The sequence below is a fragment of the Sebastes fasciatus genome, chromosome 8, assembly GCF_043250625.1.
Source record: "Sebastes fasciatus isolate fSebFas1 chromosome 8, fSebFas1.pri, whole genome shotgun sequence".
NCBI classification, from domain to species: domain Eukaryota; kingdom Metazoa; phylum Chordata; class Actinopteri; order Perciformes; family Sebastidae; genus Sebastes; species Sebastes fasciatus.
The window spans coordinates 18,798,107-18,815,059 of NC_133802.1; the positions used below are offsets into that span (position 1 = coordinate 18,798,107).

At 40.3% G+C, this 16,953-nt stretch overlaps 1 protein-coding gene across 6 annotated transcripts in view; it reads right to left on the reverse strand.

The window, feature by feature from the left end:
• Positions 1–743: 743 nt before the first annotated feature.
• znf512b (zinc finger protein 512B) overlaps positions 744–16,953 on the reverse strand; it is a 38,081-nt gene continuing 21,871 nt past the window's right edge. For 5 of the 6 annotated variants that reach the window (XM_074644095.1, XM_074644099.1, XM_074644096.1 and 2 more), the window contains 10 exons: positions 16,584–16,718; positions 15,312–15,433; positions 13,979–14,071; positions 9,183–9,281; positions 8,343–8,609; positions 7,841–8,188; positions 6,967–7,068; positions 6,711–6,773; positions 6,106–6,204; positions 744–4,872 (listed from right to left, as the gene is read on the reverse strand). In XM_074644095.1, coding sequence (XP_074500196.1) covers positions 4,561–4,872; positions 6,106–6,204; positions 6,711–6,773; positions 6,967–7,068; positions 7,841–8,188; positions 8,343–8,609; positions 9,183–9,281; positions 13,979–14,071; positions 15,312–15,433; positions 16,584–16,718 — 1,640 coding nt within the window. In that variant the 3' untranslated portion in view covers positions 744–4,560. The remainder of the gene's footprint in view (positions 4,873–6,105; positions 6,205–6,710; positions 6,774–6,966; positions 7,069–7,840; positions 8,189–8,342; positions 8,610–9,182; positions 9,282–13,978; positions 14,072–15,311; positions 15,434–16,583; positions 16,719–16,953) is intronic. The other variant, XM_074644097.1, reaches the window with a different exon arrangement.

Here is a 16,953-nt window from a genome sequence, read left to right on the forward strand (position 1 = left end):
ATAGATATTAATCTATCTAAATATGGATAGATAGATCCATATCTAAATATCTATGGATCTATCTATATATAGATAGATATATCTTTCTATATATAGATATATCCATCTTTCTATATAAAGATGGATATATATTTCTATATATAGAAAGATATATCTATATCTATCTATCTACCTATCTATCTATGTAATAAAATAATATGTCTATGTAATAGAATAATAATAAAATGATAAAAGTTAATATCTATCTATCTCTATGGATATAGATATATCCATATTTAGATAGATCCACATCTATCTATCTATTTATAGATATGGATGTATCTATCTATCTATCTATTACAATTCTGAATCGTAATAACTCCTACATTAGAATGATACCGGCCAGCATGACATTGTGAAATACCTCACACACTCTTAGCTGGGAAACCCCTTCTGTAACTATGAAAGACAAAATATTTATTTACATAATTGCGTTTTAGCAAAAAGCTTTTTCCACATTTGACAGTTTGGCATGTCATAGCAGGAACACCACAGGTGTTATTGAATCAATGATAGCTCCCTTCCATTTAGGTGTGTCAGCATGCACAAAAAACTGGCTCCCTGAAACTGGCCCCAAGGAGTACTGCTTTTATTAATCTTATTAGACACACCCGTGTTTGACAAGCCAAAAAGTCCACTGGGAGAAAAGTCTATCACATTAACAGCTTTCAAAACTTACTTAAAAGTAGACACAGTCGACACAGTTTTAGTCAACAAACTTTTATTAATTAGTTGAGGGATACTAATGCACAGGTAATACAACAAGTTTGGGAGAAAAATTGTAACAGTTCAGACTCAAAGGAGGTGTTGATGCCTCCCATGTTAGGTACTATACAGCTTAATTTCAGATATGGAAATCTTTAATACACCATTAGTCTCATTTCACCTGTTACCTATATATCATAACCAGTTATGAGCTACAACATCATCTCTTAAAACTCTCAACAGTTTCATCCCTATGGCCCCGACGACAGAGGCGGACGCCATTTCCTGCTTTTGAAGTAGGTAGCATACAAAACGAACCACTGTTGTCCAAATAAAAAGGGTAAAATTCTCAGGCTGTCTAAGGGGATTTCTCTAAGGATTAACCTCGGTTTTGGAAATAACATTGCTGACAAAGGGAAGACGCTTGAGCCTGCTGTTTCCCCCAGGTACAAAAGTCACACCACACACAGTCAGGGTAACTAGAAAGCTCCAACAACACTCCTATTTCAAGCCTATTTCATGGTATAGTAAGTGCACTAAATACAGAAACAAACACACATACATATGCCTCATTGTCCCATATTGAATAGATAATAATAAAGGACCCTCTCAATGTGTTTGTCATCGTGTACTGAAAAAGCTCAATTTATGTGCATCATCAAAATGGATAAAATAACAGTGTATGCCGACACATAGGCCTACAATGTTCTGTGTGGTCTACAAATTTTTTCAACCTTTTTTTTTCAATTTCATAATGTGTAAAAAGCATTTTCAAAGCAAAACAAATAAAAGTAGGGGGAGTGAAAAAAAAAGCCATACAATTTTTCGAGAAGACACGTCAATATCAAAATATCAGCAAGCCAACAAAACCAGCTAAATATGGTGTATTGCTGTACTCTCTAAACATCGTTGCAGTTAGCTCACACTGCGGGATAAGATATGTGTTTTCCACATCGTAGGAAGACAGATAGTAAAGGGTGTGATAAAATATAAAATACCCACTGTTAAAAGCAGTGCCTAACTATCATATTGCAACACCAAAGCTTGTCAGGTAAACACGGTCAATGTGACGTTATTAATGAAACGAGTAACAAGCAGCTGATGAACTGATTCTGTGCCACAGCATAACACTCAACGAAAAGTGTTACCATTTCTGACATCCAGTCTTTACAAAGGTGCTAACTGTTTTGTACACACACACGCACGCACGCACGCACGCACACACACACACACACACACAAGGTCTGGACAACTCATATATTGAAAAAGGTCCGAGGACCGATCAGTGCTTGTCTAACTTATCCCCTCCGTCAGTCGAACCTGGATAGAAGATAAAGGTCCATCCTGCTAACAGAGACAGACACATGCATAATCACCCCCACCTGAATAAGCTCCATCAGTTGATTAATAATGGAGGAATTCAGCTCTAATCTTTGCTTTACAATATATAAAAGGTCACGGCGTAGGGATGACACCACCTGGGACACATATATTTCAAATTCAATGTTTCTTGAAAATGTTCTGCTGACATCAGTGCTCGATTTTAAACGATGACATTGACATTTTAATGGTGCAAAATTCAGAAGACTTGCCAGCAAGGAGAAAAAATGGCAGGATGGATTAGTGGACTTACTGAGTTCAGGTCCTTAAGGTCGAGTGGCAAGTTAAGCACCCTTATTATCTCACCAGAATATCCCAACTTTATCCAAAGCTATATCAGATTGCTATATATGGGTAATACACACAAGAGAATATAAAATAGATTTATCGTTTTTTTTATATGCAAGCAAGTCATTATTTTTATGGACATATACTCCAGATATAAATCAAATATTTATGGAGTTTTCATTTGCTCAAATCGTTAATATAACTGTGGATTCAAGTATTTACTTTAAACATGTTAAAGTGAAAATATTCTCTGATTGCACACATTTTAGATTTGAAAAGTTATTTAATAATTATTATTTTTTAATCTGAAGCTATACTAACTTTAAGTGGTGGTAGAGCAGCCTTAAAATTCAACAAGACCTGTTATGGCTTTGTGTGGCGAGTCATCATTACATGGTCTTATTACACGGCTTTGTTCAATACTCGATTCTGATTGGTCAATCACAGCGTTCTACGATCTGTTATTTCCTTATAACAGACCGTTGCTATGTATAGCAGACCGTTGCTATGGACGCAGTTCTGATGTCGGACTCTGGCGGACCATTTTTGTGTCAAATTATTGATTTCTAAGTAAGTAGCCGTGTAATAAGCGGGATAATGTACAGCTAGCGGGTCATTGTTGTGAAATAAACCCCCTCAGGGCGATGCAGGACCCTGACGCAAAATGACCGGCTCGCTGTCCATTATCCCTTACAATGTTGGATTACAGATACTATATAGAAATAGTTAACCATGCTGCTTATTACCCATGTAAATTTAATCTCTCTCTAGTTTAAATTTTTCATCAGAGTAAAATATTCCCGCTCCTGTGCCCGACGGCCACTAGGTGAGGTTGAGTACTCCTGGAGTGCAAAAATACAAGAGGGGAGCGAGAGGGGTTAAGGGTTAAAGTGCAAGGCAATAACTTTGAGCATCCAGGAATTAATTCATATACATTATCATAAGTGAATCTTCATTTGCAATTTTTTCTGTTTTAATAAAAGATTATTTCCCTCAACCTCTCTATAAAACATATTTTTTATTCTCTCCTCAGCTCTTTGATTCAAGCTAAAGCAGGAGCCAAAACATGGCCTCCTTTAAAATGGTGTCACATCATTTGATTGTGCTGCAATGGTGCAACAAGCTTCACACAAAAATTCATCCCTCTGTCCAACGTTTAGCTTTGCCAGTCCTATTTTAGACAGAATGCTTCAAGTTTTTTTTTTTAAATCAATTAAACAATGCCATATTAAGTATTAACTTATAACTTACAGATGGAAATCTCAAACAATCACTTTTTTGGGTTATTCTGCTTATTACCTTCAGTGTAAAAGAACCGTGGAAATAATCTTTTGACACTTAATTATGGTCGTCAAAGCAGATACCTTTCATCGTCATGTGATGCAGATAAAATAAAAACAAATGTCACTGAAGTGATAGCAAAACAGAGTGGAATATGATAAACAACTGACCAACATTTTAGCTTATATGACATTTGCTTACTTGAAACATGAAAAGTAAAAAAAAAAAAAAAAAATCAAGTTCAAAACAACATTGCACTACAGCACACACTGCAAAAAATTCTGACTGCCCGTGATCCAATTGGACGTGTCAGGCTTTAAAATGACAGATGGCATCATTGCTTTGAGTATATAGATATATAGATATAGATATTGTTTATGTACACAGTACAGTATATCTGTGGAAAACAAATGTGAAAACACTAGCTATCATTAAATGACTTCACCATGCTAATAGAATATCCTTTTTAAAGCCTCTCAAACACAACATGAATATTGTAGAGAGGATTACTCTGTATTAGTTTGGAATACTACCTCTGTTTAGAAAATGTCAGGATTTTATCTTTGATTACTACTGAGCTGTGAGTACAGAAACTGAAATGTGTGCCTTAAAAAGGAGACAAAGGTGGAATGGAGAAATTAAACACTGCTGTTACGTGAGTATTGTTTATAACAGTAGACACATTAACTCTGGGATTTCAGTCTGTACTAAATGTTTTACTTCTTAAGGGTTGATTTAACTTTCTTCTCAGTGCCAAGTCCTCGTGGAGTTGAAAGGGTCTTTTAGCTTCCTGGCACAACATTTACAGTAAGCATCCTCTCTGGCTCCTGGTCGACACAAGCAGAGCTACTCTGACAGCGACGGCCTCTAGGGTTTGCTTCGTCTGGCGGTGGAGGGGATGGGCTGTCTGTTTTGGCCTGAATTAGCGCTGTCCGTTGGGTCAGGGATCAGGGTGGGGGACTGTGAAGGGGTCACGTCAGGGGTTGAGTTTTGAGTAGTGGATGGTGTTTCAGTTTTTGTTTGGAGGGGAGCGTCCACAGGGGGGCGCTCTTTGGGCTTGCGGCCCCTCTTCTTACCAGGGGTGGCGCCGTTCCTCACCTCGGCTTTGATCCCATTGTTCTCCGGCGCTTTACTCTTTGTGCTGGAGGCCACTTGACTGGCTGCTGCACGAAACCAGTTCTAAGGCGATAAAACACACTGTCAGGAGCATGAATATAACTGTAAAACGTTTCTACTGTAATTAGTGGGGCAAACCACCGTGACTGAATACAGTAATATGGACCCCTTGAAGTCCCATAAGATAGTAATCATTTACGTTTTTAACCACTGACTGTATTTAAGAAGTGGACGTAGTCACCGTTACGTCACCATTGGTGTGTGGAATATGGTTTTGAAGCGTTTTGAAGCCTTGATTTTGGCCATTGCCATCTTGTTTTTTTGCAACCAGAAGTGACACGAGATTTCATGTTACAACTAACTTTCATGAACTGAAAACACACTGTGAAAAGGTTAAAGTTGTAAGACAAAAACACAGACAACTCCCAGACCGGACAACGCCATGGTAGCGACCTGTCAATCACAAGGTAATAATAATAATAATAATAATAAATTGGACTTATATAGCGCCTTTCAGAAACCCAAGGACGCTTTACAAAGGGGGCACACAAAATCATACTAATAAATAACACAGAGGAGAAACTATAGCTAAGTAATTAAAAGAGTGATGTGTAGGAAGAGTCAGCTGAGATCAAAGGCCTTGATGAACAGGTAGCCACGCCCTAAAGCATACCCTGCTTTATCGTCTCTTTTACTCTTAATGGGACCATCATTTACTAAATGAACATCATGCTGTATTGAGGAAGATTTGAAACTAGCGATTGAGACCATAAACTCATATTCACAATGTTTACTGAGGTAATAAATCAAGTGAGAAGTAGGCTCATTTTCTCATAGACTTCTATACAAATCAGACTTGTATTTGCAACCAGAGGAGTCGCCCCCTGCTGGCTGTTAGAAAGAATGCAAGTTTCCACATTGGCTTCACTTTTCAGAACCGGAGGTAGCCCACTGGTTTTAACCTTGTGGGACCGAGCTTTTATATTGTGGGAATAAGCTGTTATTTTGTGGCAACAAAATGCATTTATCAACCAAACAAATTGTTGTGTTACTCATATTTGAGGGGACATGCTCAGTATGAAGATCTGTATAAATGTGTTCCCACGAGTTAAGCACTTGTTTGCACAACACAGGCATAACACCTTGTTATCACAAGATCTACATACCAACTTCTGCGACTCAGCGGGTTTTTACTGCATGTTAACAGAAATAAAAATGCTGCTGCCTAGGAGAGAGTACTTTAAGTAGTACTAAATAATATAGAGGTTTGGGAAGTTCTCACTGAGACTGACCCACCTGTGAGTGTGTCTTGCTGATGTGGTACTTCACACCGCTCTCTGAGCTAAACTCCTTCTGACAGATCAGACAAGTGTACTTTCCCAGTTCTCCACCACCCTGCAACACACACGCACACAGAATATATATACATGTTATTCAGCTCAAACAATGTCTATAGCAACACATGCCAGGTGAATCTGCAGCCATTATCATTAACACCACCACGTCACCTGTTACACACCAGATTACAGTCTGTAGGCATAATTTTCAACTGATATTTTTCAACATATTTTTTCCCCAAATCAGGTTAGAACAGTCTGTAACTTCCGTTATGACTCTTCTAAATAACTCATATTTAGAATATACACATGTTGCAATTTTTTTAATAGGATTTTATCTTTAAAATGCCTTTTTTGCAGTTCATATTTATTGTGGTGCTGTATTCAGTGATACAAGTAGGATGCAGAGGCAAAGCACTTTACAAACACACTTTAGACTGATTAAACAAAAAAAAATAGAAGTTATGATGAGACTAAGCATATTCTTATTACTCCCTTTACTAGAGTATCTACAGAGACAAATGTAATCAGGTTGGTGGCTTGGCTCCAAGTGAGTGTTTATACCTGGCTGCAGTTGGCAAAGTGGGCTTTTAGTCCTGATACGCTGGAATAGACCGCTTCACAGTTCTGAGACAAAACAGAAATAAACCAGACGTGAACAAACTCAGTCAATCCATCTTCCTGTGAAATCAACAGCCTAGTTATTATAAACATAGTGCTCAATATTAAGACAAATCTCTGAATCAATGCTTTGTTTATTTAAAATATGGAAAGTCATTTTCTCTACATGGTGACACATTAGACTTGTCAGTGTTCTTACTTCATTGGTGCAGCAGATGAAGCCCTTCTCCTTGACTTGGTTCTTCCAGGTCTCTAATAGTTCTTGGCTGAAGTTGGGGAGGCCAGGACGGGTGTAGTTTAACTACACACAGAAGAGGACATTTATATGATTATGTATATCAGTGGAAGTGTTACAATTGAAAAGTATGTGTATGAAAAGAGTGACAGGGGGGCATATTTATCTGCTGTCTTTTTTACTACTTAACACCTGCTGTGTCTTTGTGGAACCTGTTCGTGGAAATATTGGCTTTGATGCGTGGCAGTGTGTAACCCTGTTTGTGCTACTGTGTGTCGATAGTCAAGCTGGTCTCATACACCGTTCATAGCTATACCTACGAAAAGTAATGCACTGTAATTCGTATATATCCCACAAAATGAATTTGTGTGTAATTCATGTAATCTTGAACCAGGAAGTATAAAGAGTGGTGAACGGTAACTTACGTACTTAGTAACACCACTTCCGGAGATAATTTAAATCAAATTGCGATCTTTTCCTAAACCTAACTAAGTGGTTTTATTGCCTAACCCTAAGGACGTTGTTTCCTGTGAAGACGGAAGTTTATTTTGAAAAGACTGTATTTATGTAACGAGCGGAAATTGACACATGTTGCTGGACATTTGTAGGAAAATGAATGAAAAAGGAAAAATAACTTTTTCTTAAGACATCATACGAACCGTTGTATGAGAATATGTTGCGATAGTTGTGGAGATGTCTTCTTGCAGTACACATTGCTGCCCTATGTCCGTACTTGTACATATGTGTGAGGTGAGTATGCTTACATCTATGTCTACTATGTTCATTTCTACAGTAAAGTGGATCACGTGCGCTTAAAGTGTCCACTCTCTGTCCTCACCCTCTTGCTATCGGGCACCAGGTCGTCCTTGATGCGGCGCTTGGTGCCCCAGTCTTTGGCCAGCTCGTCCTCCGCTATCTCCTGCAGGTGGAACACTGCCACCTGAGCTGACCGGCGCCTCACTCTGCCGCTGGGGGTCCGTTCAAAGTCGTCCCCCTGGCTCACATTCTGCGTTGGTTTCACTTTGACTCGCTCACTCTCCTTTTCCTTTTCCTTTTCCCTGTCCTTGTCCCTGGCTTCTCGTTCCTTCTCCTTCGGCTGGCCGGATGGTGCTTTCTCCTGCCAATCCTTCTTCTCCGGCTGGCTTTGCTCCTTCTTGCCTAATGATGGAGACTCCTCAGAGGCCACCTGGGGGAGCAGTGGGACACTTCTTTGAGTGGAAAATGTTTGTAAACTTTGGCTAGTTAATAAAGTAATATCTAATACAAAATGCTTATTAACAGTGGGAAACAGAAAAAGGCCTGTCTCCTGTAATAATGACTGTCTTCCAAAACGATCTTACCCTCTCTTTGCCGGTGTTGTTGTTGGTGTCGGTGATAATGTCTTTGTTGTTGTTGTTGTTGGTGGCGGTGGTGGCTGTCATGGTGGTGGTGGTGATAGTCGGGGAGTGTTCGGTACGCACATGGTAGTCTCTGCCAGCCTTGGAGCGGTAGCTTTTCCCACAGTGCTGGCACAGAAACACAGGCTTCTCAACGTCAGAGAACTCTCCTCCACAACGTTTCTGGTGGTACTGGTAGCCCATCAGGCTGGAAAAGTGGGCTGAACAGCCCTGTACGTACGTGTGTGTGTTTGCACACATAATGTTTGTGTGATCAAGTGAGGCCAGTGACAGAAATGAGACAGAATGAAAACACACATTAAGCAAGAAACTGGGTAACGACATCTAGGGTTAATGGAGTAATACTACTGCAATTGGTCAATAGTTTGTGGTTACTGTTGAAAAGACGGCGAAAACAGAAGGAAACTGCTCATTTTTTAGTGTGAGGACATGTCACAGTAGAGAGTCTGTTTTTTTGCAGCTCTTTGTCTTCCTCTCTCTGCCTTTTGCACTCTAGTGTGAGTAATGGGAAGCAGAGTGTTGATGTGGTTTTGGGCAACATGTCAAGAACAAGGCATAAAGGAAAAAGGAGGGAGAGAGGTAAGAGGAGGCAGTCACAAAAAGAAGAGCCTGAGGAAAAGGGAGTAACAAAATCGAAACTGGCAGATGAGGAGAGGGGAAAATGTGACACGAAAGGCAGAAAAGTTGGATAAATGGGATTGAAGGGCACAAGAATGCGAGAGTAGCAAAGAGTGAGAGAAAGGAAAAGAGAAAGGGACACGGGAAGAAAAACGGAGCGCATACCTCACTAGGACACTTGATTTGTCCCATCTGTTTGAGCACTCGGCGCAGCCTTTCTCTCTCCTCGTGCTTGTCGCCCGTCTGGCCTTCGCTCCCCGAGGGCTGAGGGGGGAACAAACACAGCGTCACATAAGCGTGTCCCACCACAACACCTCCCCCCTCCCTCCTGACTTTAAAAAAAATGGCGATGAAAATGTGTTTTCCATCTCGGGTGTTCACACTGTGCCAGGATCATTAAACGGTTTCATGGTGAGGCTGTTACTCAAGGCATGTTTATGACAGCTGTCAAACCCGTGTTTTCACTCTCGAGTGTTGGCTGGTGCCAAACCCCAGCCAAGAACAGAACAACAGATGGCATGGCTGCCAGGGAGACGAAAGCAGGAGAGGACTGGACAGAGTCTGGACTTACTGGGGAGTCCCAGTGGAGCAAACTTCATGTGTTTTCTCAAGTGTTAACACACAGAGAACGGAAATGACTGAGACACAACCTTGGCTTTCTGGAAAGGTAAGAAGGAGATGAGATACCGCCAGAGTATTTCACTACTTCAGGTAAATAAAGATCAAGCCTGTAGGGAAGAGACCAGCTCAGTCATTGATTTACACTGGCAGGAGAAGAAACCATAAAACTACATCAGCATGTCTTCTTAATGCTTCGATCAGAGACAGAGAGCAAAAGAGCAAGCATGGGAGCAAGAGGAGTGAGAGAAGAGGCAGCAGCATCACAGCAGCAGCAGCAACATCAAGGTCAAACTCAGTAGGCGACCCCTGTCCTTCTGTCAGCCCTCTCTGTTTTCCCACACTGCACTAGGGCTTCGCCATGTGACCACACTGACAATACACTGGACCCAGGGTTAGTGCAAACGCCAAATCAAATCAAACTTCATAGCTCTGCTTATACAAGACTGAAGTACAAACTGCTTCACATAGAAATGATAGAAACAAACAATAGATTCAACACAAATAGTACACCAGCAACATTAACAAGCAATAAAACTAATAACAAAAGTAGTAGAAAAAGGAGCAAAATCTATATTTTGTTTTGCATATACCAATATATAAACACACCTATATAAAGTAGGGCCCCCATCTGTCGTTTTGGTCATACAGGGACTAAGATTTATTTCGTCGATTAGTCGATTTTTATGCATTTTATGACTTATTTCTAAGAAACATATGAGCTCATCTCTGGTAAACACAACATTTAAAGTGGTGTTTGTGTGTGATTCTTCTTTCACAGATCAGTCAATTAAATCAACTAATTGATTAGTCGACAAAATCGTATGAGTGTTAGTCGACTAAGAATTTCTCTTTAATATAAAGATATTGTACCAGCTGATTGGAACACTGGAAAATACAACATCTCAGTGTATTTATAGGAACAACACCTCTGCATACAGTATATAATGTGTCCTCAGATGACCGAGCGAGTCAGCACTTGCTGTGTGCTGTGGCCACAAAAAAACACCTCACAAAAGCCTCCATATGCCAACAAAAAACTCTTTTGTCCTGTCAAAGACAAACTGTCTGCTTGATACATTTCAATGCAGTTAAAAGCATATAATTTATATAGGAATACATAAAATGTCCTCAATGCCCCACTTGCACGTATACATGAGCCCAAACACATTACAACAATATATAACATAAACAACAATAAATAGCATGATTGGTAGGGGTGGGAATCACCAGAGGCCCAACGATACAATATTATCACGATACTTAAGTCACGATACGATCTTATTGCGATTGTTTACATTTTGCGATATGCTGAGTATTACGATTAGTTATATTGTGATATATTGCGATTTATCACCTTTTTTCAACTGCAAATTATGCAGTTTGTTAACATCTGTTTCATCTAATAAGATACAGTTTTCACTCTGTTCATTTCAGAGTTTTTATTCACATATCTTGAGGTCAGAGGTCAAGGGATTCCTTTGAAAATAGCCATGCCAGTTTTTCCTCGCCAAACTTTATTTGTGTGTTATTTAACGCTCTTCCCAAAGCTAATATGTTAGCTCAGTGTCGTAAATGGTACCAATGGATTTCTCAGGTTTTCTAGTTTCATATGACACCAAAGTCTCCACTCTAGCTTTAAGACTGAGCCCGCTACAACCTCTGAAAGACAGAATAGCGTCCGTTGGATTGTTAAGAGGTTAATAGTTTATATAATAAAAGATCGATACTTGTCGTTCGTGTATCAATACAATATTGACACACAAAATATCGCGATACTATGCTGTATCAATTTTCTCCCCCACTGCTAATGATTGGTACCGTTGACTAGATATACAGACATCATAGTAGAAGTACTTACTGCACAACAAAGTAAAACTTTCTACCTAAAAGCTAAGGGGGGTAAGGCTACGTCTGAAGATTCTGTGATTCTGATTCCCTCTCATCTTTGATTTTTTTAAATTTACTGCTTTTTAAAGTTTTCTTGTCGGTAGAAATGAGAAAAAAAACGAGTATGACACAAGTCAAACCTGCAAATGATGAAAGCCTTCTTTAATCAGCAGCTACTTGAGTCTGGAGCACAAATCACAGACGGCACAGCTTGTCAAAAAAGTTTTAATCATCTAATCTGAATATTGTTGCAGAAAAGTTAAGTGGTTTGTTGAGGAAGAGTACCTGGTGAAACCTTTTTTACACACACATAATATTGTATTTTGCTCTGCTGGACTGGAATGCCGCCAATAAGGTCAAAGCACAAACGGGTCCAGACTGAAGACAAATGGCGGTATCAAACAGTTTAACTTGGCTGACACAGATGGCGCAGTCATCCATCAACACCATTAAACTGATGCATGTGCGCATATATCATATATACTACTGGAAAGTGAGCTGACACAATAACACTCACGCTACAAGGTTTGGTACACGTACATTCATTAATCTTTCATGATACTTTTTGAAACAGGCGGTGTTGAATTATTTAGCAAACTTCATAGCAGTACCATTGCTCTAATGCAGGAGTGTCATGATAATATCTTAATGAAGCTCTCTGCTGTCAGAGTTAAGACAGCTGCAGGAAGAAATGTGAGCACTTCAAGGACAAGAATACCAATCACCATCACTACTTCAAATGTATGATCGTTTACAAGATCAGATTTTTAGAGACGGGCATACTAGCAGCTGACAATGAATATGCAACAGATAAAATGTAATAGAACTCATGGGAAAGACATGTTTTTTTTCGACTGTGGATGCATAGCTATATGGGTAGATATGTACATGCAGGACACCCCTCATCAAACACAGTGAAAGCTGACACTAGTAGTAGTGTACGGTGGATTTCCATACATAAATAGAGTCACAAGTGTAAGTCTGGCCGCCTCTTGAATGAGTGTAGTCGGTCGGTGCTTTGGTGTGGTGTCTAATATCTAACTAGCCTGTTCATTGGGTCAGTGTGACTGTGGTGAAACATTAGATCTCCGAGTCCCCAAAGCATCCTCATCTGGACTACTGAGTGATGGATTAGGGGGCAAAGATCAGTTAAAAAGAAAGTCAGAGAGTTTTAGCAGTCTGGTCCGGTGTACGAGCTCAAGCCGGTTTGATTTTATGCAAACCGGCTGAACCGGCAATTGTCATTATGACACATTCTGTCAAATTAAAAAGTAGCCTACGTCCGCAACCGGTGCTGACGGCGTCATGGCGCTAAATCCAGCTTGTATTGCATTAGTAACTAGAATGGCACTCGGAGAGCGCAGTCCTCCGCCAAAGTGCCTGACAGAAGTGAAAAACAGATCACAGCTCACAGCTGTTGGTACCGTGACGTGGTCGGCTTATTATTAACACGGTGTGTTTCCGTGTAACGTATCGGCGGATGCTTCTCTCATTCAGCAGCCTTGTTATGTCTGTATAACGTTACACTACGTTGTCTCTCATCCCGTCATCTACCGCTTTTTTCTTTCTGACCGCGGACGGCCAGCAGCTCTCAGTCTCGCCACACATCCACACACGTATCTCTCTGCTCTCAGAAGGAGGACGAAGGTGGGGTCCCGCGTCATCAACGCGTCATCAACGCGTCATCAGTTACACTGGGCATGTGTTATACCCTGTGGTCTTAATGCTCAGGCTGATCAGAATTCTTAAAAAAATTCCTGAATCTGGATCATGATCCGGATCGCCACCAAAATCGAATTGATTGTTCAGTATTTTATTTTTGGAATTAATATAGTTTTAGTTTACTATAATAACCCTGGGTGGGATGGGGGAAGATGCACACGGCCCAAGTTTTGTTTGTTTACTTAAAAGTTCATGTGTTTTTTTGGGTGACCAGACGTGGCATTGTTAGTCTAAAAAAAAACGAAATCTGCGCCAATTTGTCAACATTTTGGATTTGAAGCTGACGGAAAAGGCGAGGCAATGTATAACGTGGTGCCGCTTCACTCTCGACTTCTTCTTATTTAGTGTTTATTGGCGGTTGGCAAACCAGCTTAGAGGTGCATTACGGTGCATGGCGTTTCGGAGAATACTGCAAAGAACAACGCGTTGAGCATAAACGCCTTTGTGCGTGCTCGTTATGCGCACGCCATCTGTGGAGGTCCGCGCCACAGTGCCTCGCGGAGGCATAAACAAAGCTTCAGTCACATTATGTTCCACTCGGTAACGGCTGCTGAGTCAATTGCGACACCTAGTGGTAACAATTGGTATACTTGTCAAGTTTGGTGTTTGGCTTGACATCAAACTTGCTTGAAAATGTTCACACCGGCCCAACCCTATCAGAGAGTAGCACTTTTTGTTTAAAAGCAAGCTTTAGGATTTACAAGATCATACGTGTGCATGTTTGGAGTTACCTTGGTGCTGTGTTCAGCCATGGTGTGGTAGTTGAGGCCGGCCTTGGACCTGAATTGTTTGTGGCACTGCTGGCACTTCAGGGCATCCTGGAGCTGCAGGGGTAGGAGGCCAAAGAGAGGATCAAATAACACTTCAATGAAAGGAAACTAACAGGTAACCCACTATTGCTGGCTGTGCTCTTTATTGGACCTATCAATACAGCAACATTTCACCTGTAACCTAATAGAGTTTGTTATTAGTGCGCAATTTTGGTCAAAACAAAGGACAAAGGCCACATCAAGTAACTCTGGTAGCCAGAAAAGCCAATTTGACACAAAGTGTTCCTTTTTGTAGATCACTCTCCTCGCCTCAGTATTGATTCGGAGACAGAGGTGTTTTGATGGTGAGTGACCCAGTGGTAATGTGGTGATTCTGTCATTGCTTTATGGCAGACTGTCACTTTAATAGAGTCACACGGGCCACTGGGCCAAGGAGCCATTAAAATGGCTGTAGGAACAAGTCTCTCCGAAGGCCTGGAGGCTACTGCGCCACTCCAACTGCTTTGTCCTCACTATAATGTACTTGGATGAACTTCTTCCATGCTTCACCCCTTCCCTGTTTATTACTGCTATTGACCACAATTGAGTGCAGTGCAAACAAACCACAGAAGAGTGCACAGTGTCCTTTCCCCTGATCCATTTCAACTGATATTATCGGAGCAGATGAGTGAAGGATATTACACGAGGAAACTGGTTGAGATTACTGTACTGAGATACTGCCTGGTGTTATTTCTACAGCCTTCCAATCAATATCATTACTGTAAAGGCTCCCTAGACTCGGCACAATGGAGTCCTCAGGGAGAGGTATCTAATAACGTTGCAGTCAAAGTTATAATCCAATGTGGAAATTACAGCTCTGGGTTGAGAGAGCTTTATTTCATACTCAAGAGAGAAAAAAACATGTTTATAACAAGAGTGGTTCACAGAAGTTATGACAATAAGTAAACTAGTTTTTGTTGATATAATATGTGGATTGTTTCCACTGAGGCGTTGTGCAAATTGGCTGCTGTAAATCTCCCTTCAGATTAACACATTGTGTGCATTGCATAGTGTCACACATTAAGACTTCTTTACAACTGCACTGCGTACCCACAGCATTCAGCAGGTATTACATGATGGTTTGATATTAATGACATTCATGTCTTATTAAAATTGTTAGCAGGCAGACCCCTCCAGAAGCGAATTCAGGGAAAGTAAGCTGGTATTGTGGCATTTATCTTGGAGTAGTATTAACTAGTATTAACTAAAAACATTTTTTATCAGAAGTTGATGGACAGCTGTATCGCCCACTGACCTTCTGGCAAATCTCCATGTGCTTCTTGAGGCCGTGGATTGTTTTCCTGGTGACGATGGAACAGGTGGGACACACCACTTCACCTCGCTCGTGGATCGCTCGCTGCCATTGGGTGTCGGCACCTTAGAAACATGTGTAAAGAGTGTCAGATAGCAATCAGATATTCCTGGAACGTTGTCCTTATGGGTATAACATTTCCATTTGTTTACTTAGTATTCATGTTTCCTCACCTTACAGTTTAATTCTGTAAAGTGATAATGTGTAGTGATGTAAAATAATCCCTGATGGGGTGATTCCCGAACCCCGACTCTAAAAACAGATTCTTGATTATCTGGAAGGGGCTTATTTTGTAATCATAGCTATATCGGTCATTTACATAACGTGTTAATAATTTGACAAAATGATGTGTTCATATTTTTTTGTCATAAGCTTAATTGTTTTCAGGCTATCACTGTTTGGCATAAGGTGTCAGCATTTGAACCATAAACTCAACCACGGCGTCCAGCAGGTATTACACGTCGAACTTTGGGTAAGGGTTGGGCATCAAACCACAATACTTTGGGAAAAAACACCAAACTGGTTCCATTGCACCAAGTATTGAAACGGTCTGGTACCAAAAGTTGGTGGAATGCTTTGTGTCATGTCTTGTTAAGTTATTCTGTGGACGAATAGCACCATAGTGCTGTAACAATTAGTCGATTAATCAATTAGCTGATTGGCAGAAAACAATTTACAACAATTTTGATGACAAAAGTTATAATTTAAGTGATTTAAATTGCCAAACATTCATTAATTAGTCCCAATTCCTAAATGTGAGGATTTGTTGCTGTTCTCAGTTCTATATAGTTGTTATTGCATGTCTTTGTGGTTTGAACTGTTGGTTAGACAAAACAACTATAATCTGAAGACCTCACACTAGGCTCTATGAAGTCGTGAGGGTCATTTTTCACTTTTGTCTGACATTTTACATACTAAATGATTGATAGATTGCCAAAATAATCATGGGGTTGTAGCCCTAAATCACTATTTTGTGTTTATCATGTATCTTATTTAGGCCTTAGAAAAGGAAGGCAACATGACATCATTCATAATTGATGGAAGTTGTGCTTTTGTAGAGGTGAACACTGGGTTTTGTAGAGAAATGACATGAAATTATCATATTTGCACTGGTATGCTTTCACTGGTAACGTTTCCGAATGATACCAAGATCTAGAGCTCTATTTTTCTATGTGGGAATTTACTAATTTAAAAAAAAATTATCTAGATGTTCACCAGAACTGGTTGTAGCTGGATCTTTCTTGGAGGATTGACTTGAAGTGGGTCTTCTCTGGGGCTCCTCACTGAACCCACTCCCCTCTGATCTCTTTGCACGGCCCGCTTTCAGCTTCTCCTCCACCTTAGTCATACCTACAACACACACACAGACACACGGCCGTGGTAGTAATTAATACTCCTATTAAACATATTCAAGGTAAAGTGAGAGATGCAAGCAGAGCGGGGCAGATGGAGGACAATGCTGAACAAGAGAAATGCTAATAAAAGGAAAGCTGATACAAGAAAAAAAAAATCAAAAAGAGGTAGAGAAAAGGAGGTTGTTTTGAGTTATACTGAATCAGTGACGGCAGATTGGAAGAGAGCAAGA